The sequence below is a fragment of the Pantherophis guttatus genome, chromosome 3 (genome assembly GCF_059756535.1).
Source record: "Pantherophis guttatus breed Tessera chromosome 3, ASM5975653v1, whole genome shotgun sequence".
NCBI classification, from domain to species: domain Eukaryota; kingdom Metazoa; phylum Chordata; class Lepidosauria; order Squamata; family Colubridae; genus Pantherophis; species Pantherophis guttatus.
Window position 1 is genome coordinate 122,747,898 of NC_142065.1, and position 18,046 is coordinate 122,765,943.

General features: G+C 39.2%; 1 protein-coding gene across 3 annotated transcripts in view; it reads left to right on the forward strand.

The window, feature by feature from the left end:
- RIN2 (Ras and Rab interactor 2) overlaps positions 1-18,046 on the forward strand; it is an 83,821-nt gene that overhangs the window by 64,761 nt on the left and 1,014 nt on the right. For all 3 annotated transcript variants that reach the window (XM_034411740.3, XM_087891274.1, XM_034411741.3), the window contains 3 exons: positions 11,399-11,704; positions 13,187-13,318; positions 17,298-17,461. In XM_034411740.3, the coding sequence (XP_034267631.1) occupies positions 11,399-11,704; positions 13,187-13,318; positions 17,298-17,461 (602 nt within the window). The remainder of the gene's footprint in view (positions 1-11,398; positions 11,705-13,186; positions 13,319-17,297; positions 17,462-18,046) is intronic.

Consider the following 18,046-nt stretch of genomic DNA (forward strand, 5'->3'; position numbering starts at 1 on the left):
TTGCTTGAAAATGTCCCTCAAGGCAAAAATACTTTCCCTATAAGCTCATTTCATTGACTTGTTTTCCTTCCCCTTCTCATTGTTTCAGCGTGCTCAGAGTTTGTTGAAAAACTCTTTTGGAATAGTGGTTTCTGGGATGAAAATGTTGGCCTCCCTTAATTAAATAGCGATTTCCATATGCAGGAGTCAGTGTTGATTCAACACTATTGCCAATGCAATAACAGCATGTGATTTAAAAAAAATAGTGTCATAACTTTAAGTGAAATATCACTTTGTATCAAGATTTTGAAATATGCTTATGCTTTGTTTGAATGTATAATTTGCATGCCTTGATGTGTACTCCAAAGTTGAGAAAACAATCTTAGCCTTGGTGATCTGCTAAGTTACTACATTCTTCTTTTGTTAATGCCATTCTGTGTCTGTGTGTGTGAAAGGGAGGGGGGTAGTGCATTTTAGCTGCATGTGCTTAGTTGAACAATTGATGACCCATGCTTAATTTTGCGGAAAGGCAGTTTAAGCAAGCAAGAAATTTTGCTTTTGAACAATTTTGCTGCCTTCACCAATCTTGAGGTTTGCAAATAACCACAACAGAGCAGATGCATCAGATGTTGCTGATTTAGGCAAGAACTATGTGGCAAATCAATTGAGTCATCTTAGGCAACAAAACAAGGCCAGCCTATTCCATAGACTAAATTCAGGCTCTCAATGGCAAATACCATATTCCCCCGAAAATAAGACCCTGTCTTATATTTTTTTGAACCCTGAAATAAGCGCTTGGCCTTATTGCCATGCGCTCAAAAGTCCAGTTGGGCTTATTATCAGGGGATGTCTTGTTTTGGGGGAAACAGGGTATATAGAGAGGGAAAACAAATATTACAACTAGTTAAATAGTGATTTTTTTTTTCAAATTTTCTTACTTATTGTTATTTAATTTCTCTACATTTATGTCTCGAGGCTTACTTCAAATAAGTTTTATTCTCAGTTCTGTAGGAAGAATTTAGGATAACAGTTTCTGATCAGAGGCCTGTGATCTCAGTGCTTACAGAAGGAATGAAGTACACTAGTGAAGTAATAGGTTGGTTCATGATGTGATTTGACAAGTTCTGTGTGCACATGTTCACTGCCTGATCCAACATACTATTTCCAAGAATTCCAAGAAATATTTCCATGCCAGATATTTCCAGGAAAGTCACAAACAGAACAGTCTTGGCATGCAATTTATTTTGCTTTTAACCACTGAATTTAAAGGTACATCGACATGAACTTGGAAATGCCTTTTAGGAAGCATAGGAAACAATCCGTGGCAGGTTTCATAGGATGAAAAATTTGTCATTGCAATATTGCATAGCGATGTATTAAATATGTTATATGGATTGTGCAAAAGAGCAACTTCCTTTCACATCTCATAGTCAGATAGTGTTATTTCTCCTCCTTTGCCTTGATTCTTGTTTTTATAAGGAAGGGGGAAATGTCTCTATTTTACAAAGATGTTACAAAGTCAGATTGCCAAAGCTACCAAGTTAATAACTCTGGAGTATTTCAAGCATTCTAGATCAGATATGGACCACCTATGTAGCTCCCAATGTTAAAGAAAACAATTTTCAGTATCCCTCTTCACTCCCTACGATGGCTTAAAGTTATGAGAGCAAATGCTGAATAATATCAAGATGGCCATGTGGTGAGTTCAGGGAATTACTTTGAATTGCTACTCTTGCTGTTCAATCATTCAGTTGCTTCCAAACCTTGGTGATACAGTGGACATAATTCATCCAGGTTGGTCTATCAGTAACTACATCTTTGAGTTTTCATTTTGCCTTCTTCTCCTAGGCCCATTTTGAATGCCTTCAGTATTTCCAAGCAGTAGGGGCTTCTCCAGTGACTTGTCATTATGTTCAAAACATTTAAGCTGTAGCATCCCTAGGTTTTTTAGTGATTTCTAGTGAGCCATTTAGTACTGAATTATTTATTCTTGTGGCCAAAGTATTCTCAACCATTTTCTCTAGCACTGCAATGCCAACACATCCATTTTCTTTGTTTAGACTTCCTCATCCTCCAACTTTCACAGCCATATATTACAATAGGAAAAAAACGTAGATTTGACCATGCAAATTTTTCTTGTTTGGATGATGTCTGCAATTTAACACTTTGTGTAGAACTGTCATAATTATGACAGATTATTATCTTTTTCCCAACTAGTGAATGTCTACTTCATGATTACAGTGATTTTAAAAACCCTTCTTATTCATCACTATTCAAGGATCAATGTTCTCAGTAAAGGCCAATCACCTATTGTAAGTCCTTAGAAGGAAGATTTTTCCTCCTCCTGATTGCAGCTGTCTCCCATGTAAAGAAATGCTGCGCTGTCTCAGGGGAATGTAGGAGAGAGCTTTTTGGTGGGGATTTGGAGAACAGATTACAGTTTTAAAACAGAAGGAAGCATGAGAAAGAAACTCAAAATAATGTCACATTGATTTTGTTTAGTTCCATAAACTGGAACACTTCTTCAGCTTTCAAGATTAATATCAGCCCTTCAGGATAGGCCAGGTCAAGAAAAAGGCATGGCAAGGATTCTAGAATTTTTCAATTTTATAGTAAGGTGGATTTACAGAATTCCATTACCTCTGTTGAACCTGACCAGCAGGCATCTAACTCAAAATGCAATGCAAATTATTCATACTGTCCCAGTAAATGCTTTTTTGGCCCACTCTTTCCGGAAGGGTTCAAGTTACTTCAGAAAGAGACACTGAACACGTAAAAGAGATTTTGCCATGTTGCCACTTTTGTTGCCATGCTGTAGGCTGAAACTTGATGTTTTTTCTGTGTTTGGTTAGACTCACTCTTTTCATGAGGACCACTCTAGACAACCTCTTTGTTGCTTCAACTCTCAGAGTTTCTCACTGAGCAAAGAAATTTCTCTGGTTCAACAAACAATGAGAGGCTACTCAAGTACAATTCCTAGCCCATGCTATAGCCATTTCCCAATTCCAGCAGGCAACCAAATCTTCAGCAGAGTTGCCTCCAGGATTTTAGGAGAAACCCCAAGCACCCTGTGGAAACTGAGGAGAGCTCTTACATGCTTCAGACAGATTTATCAAACAAACAGATACCTCACTCCTGGAGAGAGAAGAGGCTCCAATAAGCTCCAATAGCAGTCCAAGAATGCTAACTGTGGCACCCTCAGATCACATCACATTTTCTCCAAGAGAAAAACAATGCCGGATTGGGTTTATTTTCTATTATCCCAGAAGCCAAAGATCAGAATAGATCTTGCATCAAAACTACTTGGGAAGTAGGCCAAGCTCATCAGGAGGAACTTCCTGTCAGGCAAGTTGTCAGCCAGTAGTAGAACAGACTGCTATATAAAATGTTGAGTTCCCTTTTACAGGTAGTTTTCAAGTTAGGACCGCAATTGGGACCTGAATTCCCATGGTAATTTGTTGTGGTGATAAAGAAAGTCATTATGTTACCAGACCTCATTTTATGGCCATTCTTACTGAGGTCATTAAATCAGGCAGTTGTTAAGCAAATCCAACTTTCTCTGTTGACATTGTTTGCTGGAAACCAGTTGGAAAGCTTGCAAATTTTAATTACATGACCGCAGTATATTACAACCAGTTGTAAATACAAGTCAGTTGCCAAGTGTCTGAATTGTGATCATGTGACCAATAGTTGTAAGTGCGAGACAAGCTGTAAATCACTTTTTCTGAGGCCATTATAACTTTGAACTGTCATTAAATGAACAATTGTAAGTTAAGGACTACTGTACTTGTACTAGTTTTCAAATTTAGGGTGGATGATCATCTGTCAGAGATGTTCAACTGAATCCTGCAGTAAACTGTAGGACTAAAAGATCTCTAAGGTACCTTCCAATTCTACGGTTGTTTTTCTATTACCACTTAAATTATTTAAGCAGTTATTTATTAAATTTTCTAACCAATTCATTGTTTAAATTGGTGGGGGTCACTTTAGAATTGGGTTCTGTGATGCTCCATGGAGTGTTCACCCTATTGAAACCATCTCAGTTACTACATAGCAAGAGTGAAAGCCGGATATCACCACTGGTGCTTTCTTTTTAATTTATTAAACTATAGTGATATATTATGAATTGTAAGATTAAATTTGAGTAAATAAATAAAGTGAAATGAGAGGTTCTTTTAGGACAAAAGTTCACACAAATATTTGTTTTCATTAACGTGTTGTGCCTCAAAAATTGCAAAAGAGTGTTTTTCTACAGGAAGCAGATGGACATTCCAGAAGTCAAAGGAAAGCTATTCATACTATTTAAATACTTCCTCTTTGGAGTGGCTAATTGCCTGAGGAGAGGCTTAAAGTAACTCTAGTTAATTAAAAATTGCCCATGTGATAAAACACAAAAGAATTGTATGGTGATTAAAAAATAATGTTTGTAGCTACAGTCCTAAACATAATCTCTGGAAAATGCAGCATTGTACTTGTTCAGGCTCAGACTATGTCTATAAACAACTTTATCAATTCAAAACCAGATTTGGATAATCTTTTAAGCCAGAGATCATCATTGAGAAACACATGAGATTTCATGTAGAGCAAATTGAAGTGCAGTGGAAAACGGTTTTGATACTTTCCCCTAAAACAGTAGTTCTCAACCTTCCTAATGCCGCGACCCTTTAATACAGTTCCTCATGTTGTGGTGACCTCCAACCATAAAGTTATTCCTAAAACCATCAAAAATATGTTTTCCAATGGTCTTAGGCCAGGAGTCCCCAACCTTTTGGACCTCAGGGACCACCAAGTTCATAATTTTAAATTTCGCGGACCACTAATACGAATCCAGTGCGCCATTTGCTGAAGCACCTGGACTCCCAGTGACGGGATGGAGTCCTTCAGGCACTCTCCCTCCTCTCCCTCTCTCTCTCTCTCTCCCTCTCTCTCTTTCTCATTCTCTCTTTCTCTCTCTCTCATTTTCTCTTTCTCTCTCTCCCCCCTCTTTCTCTCTCTCTCCCCCACTCACTCTCTCATTCTGATTCTCTTTCATTTTGTCTCTTTCTCTCTCATTCTCTCTCTGATTCTCTGATTCTCTCTCTTTCATTCTCTGTCTCTGTCTCTCATTCTCTCTCTCTGTCTCTCTCTCATTCTCTCTGTCTCTTTCTCTGATTCTCTTTCATTGTGTCTTTCTCTTTCATTCTTTGTCTCTTTCTCTGTCTCATTCGGATTCTCTCTCTTTCTCTCTCTCTCATTCTCTCTTTCATTCTTTGTCTCTTTCTCTCTCTGTCTCATTCTGATTCTCTCTCTTTCTTTCTCTCTCTTTCTCATTTTCTCTCTCTCTCATCTCATGGGCCAGCCAGTGTCTTGGGGCTGAGAGGAAGTCAAGCATCTCCTGGAGAGACCGAGGGCCAGAAGAAGTGTGGGAGCGAAGGACTACTTGAACTTGCACGGCATGAGCATTTGCCTTGGTATATTTGCGCCAGCCGGTGGCCAAGGCAGCCCTCATCTCTCTGCTGAAAGTGCGGCATCAGGAGTCCGCTTTGGTATATTTGCGGTGTAAGGCAGCCCTCATCTCCTGCCACTTGGGACTCAGAGCGGTAAATGGTGACTGGTCCGGGGAGCAGCTGGATTTTGCTCTCCATTGCGGATGCCAGTTCGGCCCCCTGCAAGCTCTCGTCTCTCGAGGAGCGCTCCCTGAAGCAGCGCTGGAAACTTTGGTCGGGCTCCTCGAGAGACGAGAGCTTGCAGGGGGACGAACTGGCGTCCGCAATGGAGAGCAAAATCCAGCTTCTTCTCTCTGCTGTAAGTGCGGCATCAGGATTCCGCCTTGGTATATTTGCGGCGCAAGGCAGCCTTCGTTTCCTGCCGCTTGGGACTCGGAGCGGTAAACAGAGTCTGGTTCGGGGAGCAGCCGGATTTTGCTCTCCATTGCGGATGCCAGATCGGCCCCCTGCAAGCTGTCGTCTCTCGAGGAGCCCAACCAAAGTTTCCCGCACCACTTCAGGGAGCGCTCCTCGAGCTTTACCACTCACCATTTACCATTCCGAGTCCCAAGCATCAGGAGATGAGGGCTGCCTTGTGCCGCAAATATACCAAGGCGGAATCCTGATGACGCACTTACAGTGGAGAGAAGAAGCCGGATTTTGCTCTCCATTGCAGACACCAGGTCGCCCCCCTGCAAGCTCTCATCTCTCAAGGAACCCGACCAAAGTTTCCAGCCCCGCTTCAGGGGGCGCCCCTCGAGAGACGAGATCTTGCAGGGGGCCGATCTGGCATCCAGATTAGAGAGCAAAATCCGGCTGCTCCCCGGATCAGACGCCATTTACCGCTCTGAGTCCCAAGCGACAGGAGAGGAGGGCTGCCTTGCGCCACTGGCTGGCACAAATATACCGAGGCGGAATGCTGTTGCCGTGCAAATGAAAGTAGTGCTTCGCTCCCACAGCTTCCAGCCATCGCAAACGCCGCTTCTTCCCGCTTCTGCCGCCCTCTCCCCCACCGCCACAACAGCACCATTCATTCCGGATGGCGAGGGCTGCGCTCCTTTTTCCGTATTGCACCACCTGCAAAAATGCAAAAATACGAAAATTTCTCCATGGACCACAAAAGGACCACCGGTTGGTGACCACTGTCTTAGGCAACCCCTGTGAAAGGGTTGTTCGACCCCCAAAGGCGTCGTGACCCACAGGTTAAGAACCACTGCCCTAAAATCAGATTAATGCAGTTAAAGAAAAGAATAATTGCGAGACTCAGTTTTGCTAGTCATTGGCAATATTACTGTTGAATGAGAGCTGTTATCTGCTGGAAGTTGGGGCATCTTTTCTTTACTCTGTTTGGATATGTATCATTAAGTTCAAATGGCTGATTTGTTAAATATCCTAAAGTTTCATTTCTTGTAACTCCTTCTGAATTTGGCTCTTCAGAAAACCTCTCTGTAAGAAGCTGATTCAAGACATGATTATGTGCCTGGCAAATAATGGAAGTTAATGGAGTTATTTAAAGTACTTCTCAGTTTCCAGGACTTAGTCATTTAATGATTCAACCACCTCTTTAGCTGATACCCTGCTTTTAAAGTGATGAGAAAATAACTTACGTGTTTTTAGCACGATACAGTACTGAGGGCCCCACAACAACCCTTAAATATTTTGCTTATCTAATTTTTCCAGAAATTTATACCTTTTTTTTCTTTTGCTTTATTTCTCTTACTGCATTTTTCAACCAAAATTTGTCCCAAAGACATTCAACCAAAATTTGCAACTGAGTTTTCATTGGAGTAGTTTTAGAAAATTTTCTTCAGGACAATTGGAGTTTAATTCCTTATCAATGTTTGTTTAGTCAATTTCCTCATGGATTTTTTTTCTTTTCAAGAGGAGCACCAAAGTGGATTTTTTTTGAGACAGTTATGTGTGCATGTGTTTTAGATTGATAGTGGCATGTCACAGGGATGGGTTCTAAAAATTTTTATTACTGGTTCTCTGGGCGTGGCTTATTTTGTGGGCATGGCTTGATGGTCATGTGACAATTCTTTAGGATTTAGCAGAGGTATTGGTCTACCAGGCTTTTAACTGCTTGCAGAACTGTACCGGTCTACTCATTTGTTTTTGGAGACAGCGGTCTACCCATTTGTTTTTGGAGGCACCAGTCTTCTCATTTGTTTTTGGAGGCACTGGTCTACCCATTTATTTTTGCAGGCACTGATCTACTCATTTGTTTTTGGAGACAGCGGTCTATCACCACACTGCCTTTTAACACTGATCAGCTGTAGGGCGGCCCTTTGAAGCCCTGCAGCAAGAGTTTAAACAGATTTTTTCCTTCTAGCCGATCAGCTGGGACTCAGGAGGCAGCAATAGATTGGGGGTGGGGCCAAATAAAAGGTAAGACTAACACAGGGGGGCAGGGGGACAGAACCGGTTTGGTGATGTCATATCGTCATCACTACCGCTCGGCAGAACCGGGAGGAACCCACCACTGGCATGTCATTATCATAAGTTGTTTGAGACAAATTCTTGAGCAACCTATAATGATTAATTGGATGAACAGGAAAAGAATTATTTTTAGAATGAAACTTACAAAAATTGTAGTGTAGCTCATAAAACAACTTCACATGTCCCTATTTTACATAACTGCCTTCAGACACTAGTGAAATGCTAGTCCTATCCAGTAACCTTGCCACCAAGGAATCACCCCACTTCTCCCCCAGCCCCTTTCATGTATCATTTGCCAAGTAACTTTTTGTAAAATTACCAAAAATTCTGCAAAAAAGGTTTTCCCTCAAACTACTCATTTAAACTGAATTGATAAGCATCATTGTTGTTGCCGCATCTCTGCTCTTCATATTGTACTGAGTGCATTAGGACACAGATCGCCACTTGCTAAAGGAGAGTCAGAAAAGATAACTTCGCATTGGGATGAAGTGTTAGGAATTGTGGAAAAATAATGTTCAGAGGGAGTGAAGCTATAGACAACTGATAAAAGTTCTCCTTTTTTGGTTAGTGCCGAGGTATACAAATATTCATTCAAGGTTACAAATATTGACTGTCTGTATACACAATACATAGTGTCTCTGGAAAACAATGTTGCAGTTTATTCAGAGATTCCAACTGGTTGGGAACCTTCTACATAGAAGTGTGGGAGGAAAGGATGGATAGTCTGTCAAAATAAAAGATGTTTACACCATTTCCTCCTTTTCAGGAAAAAAAAAAATCAATGTTAATGCTTGTGTGGGTGTGTGGCAGTGACTTTGTTGCTGATTGGTTTTGTCTTTCAATGGAGAGAGAGAGGCCAAGTTTTTTTTCAGTCTAACACAGCCCCCAGATTTGCAGCTTGTGTATCATATTCTCAGCTGTAGTTTCCTGCATTATCACCAATGTTCTTCTCCACCCCCTGAAATATAAATTCATTTTATTAAGAATCTTTTATAACAAAACTTCATATTTATAATTGGTGTTTATTTTTTCTCCACCACCACTTTCAGCTTTTCAAATGGTTATTTTTAAAAAAATATGCTAGTGGTTTTATGCATAATTATCCATTACTCTGAAAATAATCACCATAAGTCAATTACAAAAGGCTACTTCATTCAGGACAGCTTATATCCTGTGACAATACCATTAACATCATCAAACATCAACATCTGCTTATGCCATGTCCTTGGAAAGGACTCGATAGGTGAATAAAAATGCCAAATCCAGTCTAAACAACTGACTGACTGTGCAACAATATGGATTAAAAATGCTAAATTAAGTCTTGTAGAAAGTTAGCACCCACACCCCTCCTAGAAGAATGAAATATTTTAGGAAATATTAAAAAGGGAGAATATTATATTTCCCTGGATGAGAAAAGGAGAAACATGCTCTTGGAAAGCAGCCCCCACCTTTGTTTTAATAGCCCCAGAAAGACTGGGCCATCTTATCTACAAGACAAAAGGCCTTCAGCTCCAGGGTGATAGGATTAGCCCTCACTCAAGATCCAAACCAGGACAAAACCATTAAGCCATTAAGCCATGGTTAAACCATTAAGCCATAATAGGAATTGCCCAACACCCTTTCAGAACATAAGCATCTTCATTACATCATCACCCAGCAAAATTCAACCAAGCCTGGGACACAGACAGCCTACAAGGTTAGCTGGACCCCTGCATAGCCTCCTGGGAGTCTGACAACCAATAGGATACGTTTCTTGCACAGGAACAGGAAGCTCTAGGGCAAGGCCCAAGAGAGGGTATAAATCTCTCTCCACTCCATGTGTTCAGCTGCACCAGGACCATGTGCTTAATGGTTCTGCTCCATTAAACCATCCTTCCAAGCAGCTCCATGTTTCCAGTGTCTTTTTCCCCACTTGGAACTGAACCCAGATGGCATATTTCTTCCGACAGTCTGAACATCTGGCTGACTGCATTGTGCAACCAACCACAATAATAACAAATGTATTGGCTGCTCAACTGTCAGTGACTTTAGGATATTTTCTGTGTGTGAAGAGAGCAAGAAAATAATGGAGATATAATGTAGCAATTAATGTTAAGAATATGATTTAAATTAGGTGTTTTCAAAAATGGACTGAATGTATTTCCTGGAGCCCAAAATAAGGACCAGTCATTTATAGAGTATCTAGTTTTCCAGTTGAGTATTATGTTATGACAAGCAAAATCAAAGGGCAGAATTAATCAGTTGGATTGATAGATAGGTGGTCAGGCAATATCTCTTAAGTCCAAATGAATGTGAATCTTGTGTCTCTAGAGTTTAAATCTTGTGTCCAATATGTCCTCATTCAGCCCGGATATCTGAATGAGATTAAATGTCCCTAGCTTCAGAAAGGGAAAAAGAAGGAGGATTTGGGAAATCACAGAGCAGTCCAAACTCAGGAAGATTTTAAAGAAAATCCTGAAGAGATTAGTCTGTAAACATTTTGAAAACAATGTAGTAGTAAAGAACTAGTAGCAGTGAAGTCTGTGAAGGACAAGTCTTGCTAAACTTGTTAGTATATTTTAGGATGGTACAAATATAATATCTCTTACTTTCAATAAAGCAAGTACTCCATAGTACATCATAGTATTCTGATTTAGCAAGGTTGTTAAATGTGGCCTGAATGGCCTGACAATTAAGTGGATGACTACCTGGCTTGAAGGTAATTTTCAGAAAATGCTCAGTAATGATTCCTCATTAAATCTGGAGAGAGGTATTGAGTGGATTGTCACAAGGTTCATTCTTGGGATCTGTATTCATCAGCATTTTTATTAATAAGTTAGATGAAGGGATGGAGGAAGTACTGATCAAATTTGCAGATAACAAAAAGGTAGGGTACACAAATGATCCTGAGAAACCACATAATTTTATGGTAAAGTAATTAAGAATTTCTCACAAGCTTGCAAGGCAAGGTTGACAAAACATATTAAGTCTGGATTGTTGTATTTATAGAGCTTTAATATCATGCTTTAGATGCAGAAGTTTCCCAATAATTATATATTTAGCTGAAGATTTAAATCTTTATATATTACTAAATCAGCCAGGAAATTTTTTTTCTTCCAAATGGAAGTAGTTTTGTTTTGTCTTGAAAAGCGAAAATGGTACATTAAACAGGAGTATGATTTCTCTTTTGAGAGCTTCATTCTGAATCAACTCCAAGTTGTACGAAAATATTCAGATTTGTTAAACTTCTATAGTTCTGGGATTCAGGAAAATCTGTTCATTTTATGACAAATTTATAATGAACAAATTTTTATTTTACAGTTTTGTCTTTCCTATTAACATGAATAAAGATGATAATGGCCATTTTTTCTTGTTGGAAAGCAGCTGGTAGAGTGTTTTTAACATTAAAATTGTTTTAAAAATTTAATTAAACAATTTTCCTGGATGAAGTAATTACTTTTTTTTTTCTTTTTATGGGGAAACAAAAATCGGCTTCTTTGCCAGGTAATGTTCTTAGATTGTTTATCTTTTTTTAGATGTGGTATTAGAGAAGGCCATGCATAAATGCATCTTGAAACCCCTCAAGGACCATGTTGAGATGATGTTGAAAGAATTCCATACAGTTGATGGCTCATGGAAGCAGTTGAAAGAGAATCTTCAACTTGTGCGGCAGCGAAATCCTCAGGAGCTGGGTGTTTTCGTCCCAACACCAGATTTCGTAGATGTTGAAAAGATTAAAGTCAAATTCATGGCAATGCAGAAAATGTACTCTCCTGAAAAAAAAGTTATGTTGCTACTAAGAGTGTGCAAACTGATTTACACTGTGATGGAAAATAATTCAGGTAAATGTTAGATTTGGCCAAAGAGTTTTAAGTTATTCAGAGATGTTTCTGTAAAATGAGAACCATTTCATCTGCCAAGAAAAAAAAACATTTTATTTATTTCTGATGTATTGTAGTATCATACACTGCTGTAGTATTTTTGGCAGTCTAAATCTTGGCTCCAGATGAGGTAAGGCGACATATTTTTTTCCAAATCTTGGTGCAATTCAGACTGTATCAGATTTCTGTATGAATAGGGCTAGATATGTTGAATGTGTTGGGGGAAAAATAACAATTTTAGTTGTCATTAACCATGTTTCAGATTTCCTTTTGTGAATACTTTATAGAGGTAATTATAAAGATGCTTATTGGTCTGAATTTAAATGGTGTGTCACTGTTGTATGAGAAAGGCTCTTCATATTGGTGACAACTCACATTGTTTTTAAGCACCAAAATAATTTTTTGAGAGTCAAAATAACAAAATAAACATATGGAATATTCCATGCTTCTTTGGAAATTGCAGTTATACTCCCACCTCCATATTCACTGCTGGAAAAGGCATTCATTCAATATACACCATTGAATTTGCTGCTGTTGTGTTACTATATATTGAAGACTGTTACAAAATGCTTAATGCAAAAGTCAACTATTTTTATACTGGATGATTAATAATAGCTTAGATTCTCTGGTATCTCCATATGTGATATAAGATCTCCATCTCAGCAGATGAGTCCCAAACTGACCACTTTGCTCAATGTAAACAATAATCTTCCAAACCTGATAATGCAAGAATTACGTTGTGGAATTCAATTATTTGAAAACTTTTGAGGACATTTACTAACATGGATGGCTGAATGAGATTCTTTTATATAAAAAATGGTTTTTTTAAATCAAATGTTTCCAGAGATACTATTCCTCTTTTACCAGTCAAAAAATCCTAAGTAAAAAAAATGCTGTTGCTATCAGCATTAGAATCATGAATTGGTGATTTTCAAATCTACTTTCGTACATCTCCAATAACATGAAGATGTACGATGAGCCAACTTCTGAAATTAGTTAATAGAAGGTTATGAAGCTAATCAGGAGCCTTACAATATCAAGTTGTCAAATTTGTATGGACTATTACACAAGTGGTTTGATTCATGAAGTGTTTCAATATGTGAACAAGAGATAATTGGCTTAAATTTCTGAGCTATTTGTTCTGTATTACATCCTGCTTCCATTCCTTAAGGAACTCTTTTGAGACACGACTATTGAGAGCATCTAAATGATATCAGAATAAATTCCTCCTCTATAAGGAAAGTTAAGGCTGAATCCAAAAGCTCTATGAGTTCCTATAAACCTCAGGCTATATTCAGTGACAATAGGTATCTGATGTTTGTTATAGATAAAAATGAAAGTGGAGAGCACAGCTTTTACAAATGGAGAACAGCAAAAAGATCTGGCAATTAATTCTGCTATTGTTTGTGTTCTGCCTCTCTACATTTCCTATCCTTTCCCTAGGGAGAATGTATGGGGCTGATGACTTTTTGCCAGTGCTGACCTATGTTGTGGCTCAGTGTGACATGCTGGAGTTAGATGCTGAAATTGAGTACATGATGGAACTGCTGGACCCATCCTTGCTGCATGGAGAAGGTAATGTCCTTGAAACTTTTAAGGATGATGACTTTTCTCCCAGGAATGTGATTACTGATAGTATGTCTGAATAGGGAAGCTTGAAAAGTATGCCAAGGCTTCTAACTTGTTACCAACTGCTTATCAAAAAAGTCCTACAAAACAAAACAAAGAGATAACCAAACCAAATGAAATTAAAAGTATTTTTCCCAGAAGTAAAAGGAGGGCATTTTTTAATCAATGAAGTGTGTGTCTATGTGTCTGTATGTGTATATTTGGAAACTGGAAAATCTCTTAGCCTGTTAATTTAGATTATAATAGCTACAGTATGTTAACATGCATTGCTTGAACAAAAACTCTGATTCAATGTGACTATCCTCACAACAAAACAAACAAGCTATGGTATATCTCTTGTGATATCCAAGAGATATCTGAAAGTCTCTCTTACTGCGTTCCACTAATATGGAAAAGGGGGTTTTCATATTTATGTTTTTGAGTGTCAATTAAAAATTATCTTTCTGCATTATAGAAGTGGATTACTTCAGATTTGTATTTCCATTTTGAGAGCCAGGAAAGTCTACAGAGGAGTCTGGCTACCAGCAGTTGCCATGGTTAGATGGCGTAGACCAGGGGTGTCAAACTCAATTTCATTGAGGGCCTCATCGGGGTTGTGTTTGATCTTGGGAGGCTCAGTGTGTGTGTGTGTGTGTGTGTGTGTGTGTGTGTGTGTGTGAGAGAGAGAGAGAGAGAGAGAGAGAGAGAGAGAGAGAGAGAGAGAGAGAGAGAGAGAGAGAGGGAGAGAGAGAGAGGCCGTGGGTGTGTTCAGGGTGGATGTGGCCAGCTTGACATCACTCATCAAGGTTCCATTTTTGGCCACGACGGCCACCTGCAGCCCTTTGCCAGTGAAAACGGAGCTCAGAGAGTCCACGCTTGGCCTGCCTGGCTCCATTTTCACTGGCAGGAGGCTGTCGTGGCTGAAAACGGAGCCCGAGTAGCTCACATGCAGCCTCCCTGAACTCCATTTTCATTGGCAAAGGGCTGCAGGAGGCTGTTGCAGCGTAAAACAGAGCCTAGGTGGGCTGCATATGGCCCTCCTGAGCTCCGTTTTCGCTGACAGAAACACCATGGGCCAGTCCTTCACTATTTCCAGTGCCAGCCTGCAGGCCAGATCTAAGCTTCCCACGGGCTGGATCTGTCCCACGGGCCTTGAGTTTGACAACCCTGGCATAGACATTGATAAAAAGCACTGAAGAAAGTCCACTAGTATTTGTCTTTCACTAATCAAAAGTTTGCATTAGAAACCTCAGGCTTGTTCAACATAACCCTGAAAGTTTCATACTCAAAATAAGCAGGAGTGATATGAAAATGCATTCATTAAGGAAGTATTCCTTGTTATTCTTTTTTTCTCAATTCTTTATTCTTTATTTTTTCAAGACTTCTATTTATTAACAGGACTTATATGGCCACCTATCGCATAAATGACCTTAGATAGCTCTTAACAATCCATAAAATATAATTTAAAACATACTTTCTCCCCCTCCTTCTCTGCCCCCAGAGCTAGACCAAACCTTCGCACAACTCAAGCCCCCATTCTATGCCAATGCTTGGGGGAAATCTAGGTCTTCCTAGATCTCCCAAAGTCTAAAAAAGTAGGGGTCCCACTGATTTCTGGTGGGAGACTGGTTCCAAAGGCCTAGGGCAGCCACTGAGAAGGCATGCCTCCAAGGTCCCATTAAATTGTAACATTGAAATGGGGAATTGGAACATACTCACCCTATCTAATCTAGTGGGATGAGCAGATATCCTTGGGAGAGGTAGTCCCACAAGTAATCTGAGCCAATTTTTCATATCCCATGCAGAGATTCTTTGTACCCTTCCCAATGCATCTGGACTCCAGGCAGAACACACAAATGTCCTAAATTATGCCTCCCCAACAATGTGCTGCATTCATGTTCTTGTAGCCCTGCCACAGGCATTATTGTATTCCCTGAGTGGATTTTTGCATATTAGCACAACTGGCCCTGTGCAGAGATTTTCTCCCATCCTGCATGCAGATTCTATTGATTTAATATTTGATTTGGAGTTCCCTGATCTCAGGTAAAGATACAACTGCTTTAAAGGGAAAAGGAGGGCTGAGAGAAATGGCAGAGAGAGGTTTTTAATTTAGGATGATCTCATTCATAGCTGGATCTTTGAATCAGTGCATTGCATTAGTGTCATGCAATAGTGAGGCAATTAGGTACTTCTTTTAGTGTGTTTTCAGCTTTTTGTATATTACCCTTTAGATATATAGGTCAATGATTTTATCAGAAAAAGCATGTTGTGAGAAAGAAACATGAGTAGTATCTCTCTCTAGTCTGTATTAATGTAGTCAAAACCGTATTTGTTTTAGCATGTGCATAACCTCTGGAGAAAAACATATAAATTTGTCTGTTCCCTATAAGTATCTGTTGACTCTTCTATTGGGAGTAAGTAGCATTCAAAGTGATTGCAAGCATTTTCAGAAGATATTTGCATTTTAAATAGGGCCTAGAGTATGTCTTTAATTCTAAAGAACTATTTCTTTAGATTTCTACACTTTCAGTGATTTGATCCAGCATGAGTCTGGAACAGAGAAAAACATTCCAGAGACTCTTTCCCTCCAGTCCCAAGACAGATGAAAACAAAAGAATGCCGAAGCAGTTAAATCTGGACCAGAAACTTCCCTTTCCAAGAGAAAACAAAAACAACTTCAAGTCAGCTGCTTGCCAAGAGGCTGGATGCTGATATTTGCTAGGCCACCAAAGAACATCAGGCTTTCTGTTTCCCAAAACTTTGGTGGCTGAGGAGAGGCGGGCATAATTCCCTTTCTAGTGAAAGAGCTTAGAGGGGCTGAAAGAAATGTCTCAAAACTCCAGTCACGTGATAATTCCTGAGGATATTCCCCACCTTCAGCTGGACACAAATGTATGTGTGATTGCATACAATAGCACATATACAGTATGCACATGGATATAGTACCTTTGCACACATACATCCTCTCTCTCTCTCCCACAGATTATTAAGTTTTGTTCCCATGGACAATTGATTTGTAGTGATTTTTAACCTTTTTCATTAGAAAGAAAAGACTGAATCTTCTTTACTCCTCCCCCCCCCTTTCTTTTTTTTTCTTTTTGGTTTTGAATCAGTCTTTAAAAAATGCTACTGCCTTAGACAAATCCATTCAGTTTTCTAGACAGCAGTTTGAGAAGCGCCGTTGCCTTCCTCCTAGAGCTTAGAGGGAGTGACTGTCCCAAAGTTACCCAGCTACCTTTCATGCTGAAGGTGAGACGTAGAGCTCAAGTTCCACCATTCCTAGTCCAGCATTTTAATCACTAGATCAATCTGATTTTACTCCTAGTGAAATTGAAACTGATCAATTTCTTGAAAAGCAAGGTCCCACCACACTCTGCCAGAGACTTTATGTGGGTCATAGATTCCCAATTTACTCATCTCTGCTTTTAGGTGATAATGTAAAGCTTCTGATTTACCTATTATATTTGTGCAAGGTTAACAATAGATGAAGATAGAAACTAAAGGAACAGAAAAGTTGTAATTCGCCATTGGCATAACTATTTTGAAGCTTCCTTTTTGCTGTATAAGCATTTCTGCTGCAGAACTTCTCTCCTCTATAGAATATTCTCAAAATGTAAACATGTATCTTCGGTATTCATGACATTTCAACCAGATCGTTTGAACCTCACTAGAGTTTAAATGAATAATATACTATTATTTTTTACAGTGCTGTGCTATAATGGAAAACATGATAGTTAAATAGCCTTTAAAGACTTGATCTCCTCACTAAGAATCCCTAACAAATTTCTGAGAAATCTAAGGACTCTGACAGGTTTCCAAATAACTGCCAAACTATTTTGAGTTTCTTCCAAATTAATATTTCATGGAAATTATGGATATGGTTTTGATTTATTCCTCCACATATAACCAACTCATTAAATTATTTCTCTCCTTGTAATTTTCACAGGAGGCTACTATTTGACAAGTGCATATGGAGCGCTGTCCTTAATTAAGAATTTCCAAGAAGAGCAAGCAGCCAGATTGTTGTGTTCAGAGGCCAGAAATACTCTCAGGCAGTGGCATAAGCGGAGAACAACAAACAGAACAATCCCATCTGTTGATGATTTTCAGGTATCATTTATGTTTTCCAGAAAGTGATTTTTCTGTTTTGTACAAGATAGAAGACTGGTGTTATAGAGTGCATAGCACCGTACAGATGATGTCCCCTGGCTGATGTTAGTTAAGCAACCCTTCCTTTGAAAAAGTCAAATGCAATGTATCAGTTGCATTTAGAATTAAAAACGGGGAGAAAGATTTCACTCAACTAACAAAAAACATACAGGAGATGCATGTGGTCTTTTCCTAAATCTTGGCCTAATGACTGCAACTAGGACTACCAAAACTGCTAAGTACTACTAAGCAGTGAGATCATGTGATATTTCTCTTATTGACCGCAATGCTCAGTGATGGAAATTTCAGTCCCAGTTAGGGCTGTTAAGTGAGGATTATCTGTATTACAAGGACAAATTGTATTCCAGCATGCCTACTTTGCATTTCTTTCCTCCCTTCTTTATCAACTCCTTCCTTCCTCCTTTTTTTCTCTGAACCCATTATATGTTCCCTCAGAGTCTTTGCAATACCCATTTGCATATTAATATTATGCAACACCACTCTGAATAATACCTTCCTGTTTTGAGTACGATGATGATGATAATG